This window comes from Oryza glaberrima, chromosome 5, assembly GCF_000147395.1.
Source record: "Oryza glaberrima chromosome 5, OglaRS2, whole genome shotgun sequence".
NCBI classification, from domain to species: domain Eukaryota; kingdom Viridiplantae; phylum Streptophyta; class Magnoliopsida; order Poales; family Poaceae; genus Oryza; species Oryza glaberrima.
The window spans coordinates 11,861,964-11,871,213 of NC_068330.1; the positions used below are offsets into that span (position 1 = coordinate 11,861,964).

The 9,250-nt window shown below is 43.0% G+C and overlaps 1 protein-coding gene across 5 annotated transcripts; it reads right to left on the reverse strand.

Annotated features, from left to right (window-relative positions):
• Nucleotides 1–2,056: 2,056 nt before the first annotated feature.
• LOC127773854 (double-stranded RNA-binding protein 3) lies at nucleotides 2,057–9,009 on the reverse strand. 5 transcript variants are annotated; one of them, XM_052300056.1, is made up of 8 exons: nucleotides 8,691–8,962; nucleotides 8,449–8,542; nucleotides 7,877–8,136; nucleotides 5,354–5,567; nucleotides 4,694–5,217; nucleotides 3,080–3,182; nucleotides 2,409–2,473; nucleotides 2,057–2,332 (listed from the first exon to the last, which is right to left on the reverse strand). In XM_052300056.1, the coding sequence occupies exons 2-8, from the start codon at nucleotides 8,531–8,533 to the stop codon at nucleotides 2,288–2,290; spliced, it is 1,296 nt and encodes a 431-aa protein (XP_052156016.1). In that variant the 5' UTR covers nucleotides 8,534–8,542; nucleotides 8,691–8,962; the 3' UTR covers nucleotides 2,057–2,287. The 5 variants fall into 5 exon arrangements, with proteins under 5 accessions (XP_052156016.1, XP_052156015.1, XP_052156017.1 ...); XM_052300055.1 differs by having other exon boundaries at nucleotides 2,058–2,332; nucleotides 2,409–2,491; XM_052300057.1 differs by lacking the exons at nucleotides 2,057–2,332; nucleotides 2,409–2,473 and having other exon boundaries at nucleotides 3,099–3,187; nucleotides 8,691–8,957.
• Nucleotides 9,010–9,250: the final 241 nt, after the last annotated feature.

Here is a 9,250-nt window from a genome sequence, read left to right on the forward strand (position 1 = left end):
TTAAAAAATAACATTAATCTATTTTTATGTTTTTTTTAGCTGATACTTGTTTAATCATGTATCAATCCGTTGTTCCGATTAGCTAGAGGAGAAGGATTCCCATCCATCCAAAAGAACACAGCCAGATTCGTTTTGGAGAAATCTCAAAGGAGTTGGATTTCAAAAGATTAATTCCTAAAACTGCCATTCGGTGAAATGTGAATATAGGAAAGTCAAAGAAAATTTTCCTTTTCTATAAGTTGTAGAGAGAACATAGAAATTTTCCATTCACTAAAACCTCATGAAAAAATTCCTATAGATTAAAGTGTGGATGTGTTCCTATTCCTCCATATTTTTTTCCATCCCTATGTGTTGAAATTTCTTCAAAATGAATAGGCCCTTAGTTTTTTTAGATAATAAGAATGGATTATATCTCGGTTTCTATCATAATACAAACAACCATAATTTGTTTAGAAAAAGTAAATATAAAAATTAAAAAAAAAGACAAATCCCTAACTCCCTTTTATAGACTAGCATTAAACCATATAGAATGTTTTTAGCTAGTAATTCTAATGGAACATGTTATTTATAATGAAACAAGAGGTCTTGACTATCATTTCTAAAAGTATAAGACTGTTGCGCATAGTATCCTACTCGAAGATTTTGAGACAGGTTAGAATAACGAGCTAAGCTGATCATGAACGCTGCCTGGTTGTGTTCCCTCGAGTGAACTCGTAGGAGTTGTACAGATAGCTGAATCACCAAAAATGCAGAAAGACGCCGATGCGCATAGTCACGTAACTCTGCTGTATCTGCACTCACTCCGAAGAAATGACGTACTTGGGCTGAATTTCCTAGTGCTTCCAACTCCCACCGCAAGCTGAGATGGTTCTCTTCAGTTCGTCGTTTGCTCTTGCAGGTATACACAAGTTGCGAGTAAGTTTGCCTTTGCACAAACTAGCCTACCACTGCACTTGGCCCTCCTACTCCTAGACATAGAAGCGAAGTACTCCCTTGCCCCAAAAGATAACATATTTTGGATGAATGTGACACATTTTATCTAAACATGAAGTAATATTTATGGATAGCAGAAAGCATAATGGTGACTTGGCAAAATCATGTGCTCTACCAAAAGTGTCTGACAGATTTTTGTCTTGTGATTATGATCGGTTTACAAGCTGATGGACTGGTGCAATGGGCCGATTCTTGTTGTAATATTCAAGTAGCAAATGGGTGATGACATTTTATTAGGAAAATTTTATTCTGATGGAGGAATACATCACGTTTACGTTAGTGTCACAAAACTTAACTTTGTGGTCTGACGCTTTTGCTATAAATTAAAGCATAGAACTGTAAGTTCCAGTTTTTCTAATTCGACAAAAGTAACCCCACACATGCTTAATTTTTCCCCTAGTTATTTTATGCTTTCTTCCCAGGTTCGCTGAAGAAGAGCGCCGCCCGCCGGTGGCCTCCCAGGCCCACTGCCTCGCTCGCCCGTCGCCACTCCGCTCACCGTCCGCTCTGCCAGCAGCCCGCCGCCGCGCTTGCTCACCACTGCTCTGCCAGGGTTGGAAATTTCAGTCCGAAATTCGGTTATTTCGGTGACCCCCGATATGATATTAATTCGGCTGAAATTTTTGAAATTTTCATTTTTTTTATGAATTTGGATAATATTTGTTCAAATTCAACTAAATTTTGTTTAAAATTTCGGAAATTTCGGACCGAAATTTTCGAAATTTCGGGATTTTGGTGACCCCGATCAAAAACCCTAAACCGATATAGTGAACCCTGTGCTCTGCTCACCATCCGCTCTGCCTGCCGCTCTGCTCGTCGTCCGCTCTGCCTGCCGCCGCGCTCGCCTGTTGTTCGCTCCGCCCACAGCCCGCCACCGTGCTCGCCCACTAGCAGCCCCGTCTATTAACGCCTCTCAGGCTGCAAGGAGAATGCAGTCCTTCGATGAAGATGCAGACGAGCTAGAACTCCAGTCTAGGCGCTAAAGTGAACATTTGTAGTCATAGTGAAGTATATTATAAACAGTCTAACAATAGAAACAGATAGGAAATCATCATTATCACTTTCAACTTCAACTATCTAGTACTATCACTCTGGACCAAAAAGTAAAAAAGGGCACTTCGTCAAAAACACACAAGGATAAACAATGCAGCAGCTTATGCAGTGTCTTTGCAACATTCACCTTGTTAAATACCCAAATCTCCCCATTAGCTGTAGGCTTTGGTACACCATGACCATTGTAATTAAAAAGGACTCTCTCTGTTCAAGCAAATTTACGGCAAGTATTACACAGCTTCTAAACTTCCTCTAATGTCGGATCCAGCTGAAGCTTGTAACGAGCCTGCAAGCATCATTCGGGCATGACGTAAGTAATGTCATCATAATAAAGTCTATAAACAGCAAAAGAAGTGCCTCACCTTTGGCTGCCAGCGCTCATATTGTGAGTGTAATGTTTTCCCAATAGTTTCAAGGGCTTTTGGAGCTGCCATAGAAAATGGATCTGAAGATAAATAAATGAAAGAGCTATGAGAAAAACTCAAAGCAACTGTACAAATGCATTAGGAGCACAAAGATGAATCACCATGTTTATTTTAGATAAGCTTTCTCACTCTAGAACAATCAACAAATAATAAATTTTATTGATCAAGTCCCTATCCTCCACAACTTAAAGGTACAGCATCTTATAAAGCAGACCCAAAAATTTTAATCCTCCACAACCAATCCTCAAGCTTTCACAGATCAACGTTTTTATATGCATATAATCAACTACAGAACACAGAAAAATTAATACTCATTTGGTTATAATCAAACAGAAAATTAACAGTAATTTTACAGAATAGCATGTGTCAGACCAGTCTTTGCTGCAATAACCTCTGATTACAAAATAATCACCCTTGTTTGGCATTTAGAGCAGTCAACAAAAGATATAGCTTAAATGAGTTCTAACTAACATTTGCATGTGGAGAGAAGAAATACAACAATACTGGAGTTGCATCCCATAAACATGAAATAAAACTGTCAACTGCAGGCAGACGTATATTTTTCAGCTGACTAAAATTCAAGCATATACATATGACCAAATGTTTACCTATCCAGCACTCATTTCTTACACAAGGGGAGATTTTGATCACATCCGGCGGATCAACACTAATGTTTAAACACAAGACAAGTGCCACACAGCCAGTTTTCATCTGCACTACCAAAACACTATTAGTAAATAGCATAAAAGCAATAACATCCAACAGTACACCAGAAAATAAAAAGAATAGAAATACAAATAGAAGTATAGAATATCCAAAAGAAGCATCCAGAAGAAAAGAAAAGGTATTGGGACAGATTTCTGACCAACGTAGACAGTCATCTGAAAAGCAAAGCTATTTGCTGATCTGCTACTTCTAGATAAAACTGACCACAACCATGGAACAATTAATTGGTACATGGGCTCTCCATCATGTCATATTAATTTAGAATATTCTCTTTTTTTTTTATGAAGCACATGCCACAAACTGATTTACTAAAGTTCAACACAATGGTCCACCCTAGATAAATAAAAATAAAAAATAAGATGCAAATCCCACTAGGGACATCAGTCACCTAAAGAGGAAAGAAATAGTTTATTCAACATGAGTGTTCTATTGTTGGAACCAAGCATTTCCACGATGTCCAAAAGGATATATGGGGCAACCAAACATCTGCACTGTACAAGTGATTTGTTTTGCCCGAAAGCAATTACAACTCACAAAACTATCCCAGATGGGGTCTCAAGGTTCCTAATTGTCATTTGTTTCCAGTATGCACTGCTTCCCATCCATCATCATAATTCCATTGCAGAATTACAGCCCTTAAACTACCGCATGCTCACATGCTAGAGCAACATGTGGGTGGAAATCTGATATGCCTATAATGATAGCATTACCTTGGATAACCAAAAACTGTAATATTATGACTATACTACCGTAATGCTGGTTTTGTCCATTGCCCCCACTCACCATTTTCACATATCAACTTCCCCGCCAACCTCGGCTGAAACTATATTTTCTCTTTCTATTAACTTCGCTGCCAAACTCCTGAAACTATGTTTCTCTTTCTATTAACTTCTGAGCCAAACTCGCCTGAAACTAAGTCTCTCTGCCAACATGGTGCCAAACTGCCAATCAGTAATTAGCAAATACTGTCACCTGGATAAATCCACCCTACTAGATTAAAGATTCAAGGACCATCCCAACAACAGGCTGGCTCTGATAAGAAAGATGAGATGGACTTATTATCTGAAACATGCATATACGAGAGTCGGGGATCGCCATGCTGCTTTTAACCATGCAGCAAAATGGTGCAACAACATAGCAACACTACTACTATGCCCCATCTGTATAGATTAACATATGATAAATTCAATAAAATGACGCATTTTTTAGCCCCGCACCTGAGCCCCTCGTTGATAAAGTTGAGTGTCCTGCTTACATAGCACTACTAGATAAGGTAACATCAACCATTGCATGACTTGAGAACCCCAATTACAACTGAAAGTGTCGTCATAATCAATCAAATTAGTAACAATAATATGTGGAAAAAAATGGGTAAAAGATATTTACTAGTACGCCACCCTCTTAACCCAATCAATAGCTGGCCCTAATTTTCATGTTCTATTTGTTCAGGCTACCTCAGGTGTTGATAAACTAAAACCTTCTGGCTTTACACTTACAGCTTCCTCTTTAGGTTGCAGGGTTGCAGCATCGATGGATGGTTCCTGCTTAGCACTTATAGCTTCCTCATTAGGTTGCACCACTGAAATATCTCTGGATGGCTCCTGTTCTACTCTAGCTTCATCATCAGGTTGCACCAATGCAGCGTCACTGTGTTGGTTCCCCTTATCAGGTTGTACCATTTCAATATCTCTAGGTGGCTCATCTTCTACTCTTTTAGCTTCCTCACAAGGTTGCAGGAACAAAGTGCCACAAGATGCCTCCTGTGTTATTACCGTTGGCTGCATTAGGACATCAGAATCATGAGCATCTCCAGCCACTCTAGCTTCATCCTTTTCAACATCAACAGCTTGACCATCCTTCTTCATGAATTTCCTCTTGTTCCATTTCTTCTTGAAACCACCTTTCTTTGCTTTAAGTGGTTTGGGGGTTTCAATTGGCCTTTTTTCTACCTCCTTACCTACCCTTTTACCAGGAACTACGATATATTTTGTCGCACCATTTGCAGAACCCTCTGATTGACCTGCGCCAAGCAATGCCCATGCATGACCCAATGTTCACCATAACACACAAAAAAGAACATAGCAATATTAATTTCAACAGTGAATAGCCTGGATAAGATTAAAAAAAAAGACCCTTAGAGAAGAACAGCACAATACCTTGGATTGCCAGAAGAGCAGTTCGGGCAGCTTTTATCTCTGCATCTTTCTTTGTTCTGGCTGCAGCACCAATATATTGTATTCCACCAATCTCTACAGTGCATATGAAAGGAGCCAAGCCTGAGGCTGGTTTGGTGCAAATATAAGATGGAATGGCATAATTCATCTTCTGTGCATACTCCTGAAGAAGATTCTTGCACAGCCCAGTCTCTTGCTGAAAACATATTAATATGTGTAAAAAAATGCACAGTGATCCAGGAAAGAGATAATAACACTGCTAATTTTAGTCAGCCTGATTCCTAAGGACTAAAGAACATCCGAATTATCTAAAGCCTGGCAGTATGAGTTCAGTAGCTATTAAACGACTAATTTCCTATTGTATTCATGGGAATAACTTAGTAGAGTTGTGAGCTTGAGAAAATACAAATAAATCATGACAGACGACAACAATAAAGACTGTCTGCAATCTCCTCCTACCTGGCCCATCTATACAAATACGCTCCCTTCTTGCTCACTGGGTCCTAACTATAGCCAACAATCTAGTGATCTACAAACCCGAAAGCTCCAAGTATTCCTGGAGTTATAGTCCATGGTTTGCCTTTTCTGTCTCTGTTTTTATGATTCTTATGCCGTTCTTCAGATTTCTGAGAATTCAAGACCAATAACTGTATGTAACAAAAAGACCATTCCAATGCTTTCTAATAATTATCTATTACAGCAGCAGGTCCCAATAGCCCTTGCTTGCACAATGCTCCAATCAGCTGCCCCAACACTAGTGCATCGTGCACAAATAGTGGCTCCAACAGTAACTCATGTGCCTGTGTGGCACCACCACCTGCCTGCCGCAGGCCTATCAGCTCCGACAATGCCGTTGGATCCCACCGCAGGCCACGCCTTATTGCCTCCTGCACCAACTCCCTCACTGTGCCCATGTCCCCAGCAGACATGCACCCGGAGACTACCACGCCAAATGTCCTTATATCCGGTGGGCACCCGGCGTGCTCCATGCAGGTCATCATCCGCCGTGCTCCAGCAAGGTCACCTTTCCTGCATAGCGCACTGATGTACACATTGTACACATCCACGTCCGGCACCAGCCCTCTCAGGAGCATTTCATCGAACCCCTCCTCCACAGAATCGAACTCTGCGGTCTCACTGAAAGCTTGCATTATTAACTTGAAGTACGCAAGTGCAGGTGCCACACCGTTAGATCCCATCTTATTCTTCATGACCTCATATGCCTCCGCTACCTTTCCCTCCTGCAGAAGTGCGTCGAAGACGGCGTGGTAGTCAGATCTGCTTGGGGAAATGCCCCAATGGCACATCTTGTCCAAGAATGCTACTGCATCCTGAGCGGAAGCATACTGGCACAGGGAGGAAAGGACAGCACGACAACTGGCCAGGTCAGGGTCAAGTAGAAGCGAGGGCATGCAGCAAAGGAGGTCGGTGGCGGCGGTGGGGCGGTGGGCCTGGCAGAGCGTGGAGGTGAGGATGTGGAAGCTGGTGGCGTTAGGGGAGACTGACGGGGCAGCAAGCAGGAGGACTTTGGGGGCAAAGCGGAGGAACGCCGGGGAAGAGCAGATAGCAGCGAGGAGGGAGTTGAGGGCGCGAGCAGTGCGGACAGTGGAGGAGAAGAGGGTGGCAGCGGCAGCAAGACGGCGGTGACGTGCAAGGGTTGCCAGAAGGCAGTGGTGGTGGTCAGCTTCTCGGTGCATTTCCCTCTGGTTTAGTTGCTGACTTCCTATGTTGCACAAGCCAGTCTCTTGCTGGAAAACATATTAAGATGCATTAAGAACATAGAAATCCAGGTAAGAGATTATAACACTTTGCTAATTTAGTCACGCTAATTCAAAAACGTGAATATTAGGGAAGGACCTAATATCAAATAAATAGAAGGGGTGAGGCTTCGAACCCAGGCCGGCTAGCCCACCACTTTGTGGAGTTAGCCAGAAGACCCCTGGGCGTTTCTCAATCAGGATATTTCCAAAGGACTCAAAACTAAAAGCGCATCCAATTTATCTAAGTCTTGGCCTTGGAAAGGACTACAAAACTTAATACGTGTACTTTGATGTTTGAATTGTTCATGGTTCACAAACGGGGGAAGCTTGAGTTTGGAAGCTCTTTAACAACCAATTTCTGGTCATATTCATACAATACTTTAGTAGAATTATGAGCTTGAAAAGATACAAACAAATCATGATGGTAGACAACAATAAGACCGTGCTGACTGACAGCAAAGCTTTCACAATCCCTTCTATGAAAATACCAGCCTCTTCTTGCTCTCTAGGACCTAACTCTATCCAAACTCGAAAGCCCTGATTCGTTCTGGAGTAATCAGCTGAGTGACTATCTCATTCTTCAGATTCGCGCAAATTGAAAAGCAGGGATTTTATTGAAATAAGTTGACTATCCCAACACTTTTACTTATCTTGTACTACACTAGCAGGTCCCACAGGCCCCAGGTATTCCATCATGTTGAGAGTTAAACAAAAGAGAACACAAGTAGAGCAGAGAGTGACTTACAACAGCTGGGATGTTTGCGTTGGCTGGTATGGACTTGACAATTTCCATGAGGGCAACTTCAGCAGCAGACTGTTCTGCAGCCTTTCTGTTGGAGAATCCGGGCAGGGAGCCATAGCTGGTGTTATTAATCACCACTGTGGACTTGAAGACAGGCTCATGGGAAGGTCCCTCCTTGGAGGTATGATACTCTGGAGTCTGGAGGCCGGCTTTCTGCGCATACTCTTGCAGCCGGCTCTTGAAGACGTAGCAGTTCTCAACCCCTGGGCCAAATCAAGCAAACCATAACTCAGAAAATAGCATTACCAAGATGGCATAATGCAAGTAATGTTTTGGCAACAAATGTAGTAGAAGTAGTAATTAGCTATATCCCAGGCGCATCAATGCATCATGTATGATGGTGAATGCTCTCCAGTAAAGTAAATACGTTAAGCAATCTCCATTTAAAAAGTGGAGAGGAACCAAAACCTGTGGTTAGCGCGCTGGAATGAACAGTCCATGGTTCTTGTTCAGACCAAAGAAGAGTCCTGAGAGTGAGAGGGCGGGAGGGGAGAAAAGGGGAGAGAGAAACATACGGATTCCGGCGGTGGCGCCGATGGGAGCGGGCGAGGTGTTGGCGGTCTCCGGCGGAAGGGATGTGGGAGCACTTTTTTTCTTCATGTTTCAAACCTACAAAACAACAATATACTATATATTCAACCCTGAATCATTCCTGGATTCAAATTCTAAATCAAAAATATTCAACCACGAAAAATATCCTACAGGCTAGATTCAACTATGAATTAAATCCTGTATTAGCCATGAAGGGAAGAGTTACCTTCGTCGGCCGGTGGAGCCGTGGAGGTGTGGACTGGAGTGGGAGCCTGCTGCCCTGCCGTGCTGCTCTGCTGGAGGGGAGGCCGCGGCCGGGCGCGCTGCTGGCTGCTGCCGGCGCGGCGGCGCCCGGCTGGCCGCTGGCGGTTAGCGCGTGAGTGCGCCGGACGCGGGGGATGCGCCGGGCGGGCGGCGGGCGGCGGCGGGGGGCAGGGCGACCGGCGACGGCGCCGGCGCGTCGCTCCTCGCCTCCTCGGTCGCTACTCGGGAGTCGGGAATGGATCCAATGGGAGGAGGTAGGGTTAGAATAGTGTGTGTGTGTTTTTTTTTTTTTTTTTTTTTTTTTTTTTTTTTTTTTTGCTATTGGGCCAATGGGACTGAAATAGTAGGGAGGAAGATTGGTGGAAGGAATAGGAATTGTTTTGGAATAAGTTCACTCTAAGAACATCAATTTGCCGCTAAGTCCGAAATTCGTCCCTTGAATGTAAAATCAAGTATAACGTAACCTTCAACTTACAAAACGGTGCAAATGAGATCCCTCGGCAGTATGGTGCCTGTTTTTTG

Excerpts from the sequence above, each read along its gene's own strand:
- LOC127773854 (XM_052300054.1), bottom strand. The coding sequence starts at position 8,533 with ATGAAGAAAAAAAGTGCTCCCACATCCCTTCCGCCGGAGACCGCCAAC. Across the intron at positions 8,137-8,448 it reads CGGCGCCACCGCCGGAATCC|GGGTTGAGAACTGCTACGTC; the intron begins GTATGTTTCTCT and ends GATTTGGCCCAG. Across the intron at positions 7,120-7,876 it reads ACGCAAACATCCCAGCTGTT|CAAGAGACTGGCTTGTGCAA; the intron begins GTAAGTCACTCT and ends TATGTTTTCCAG.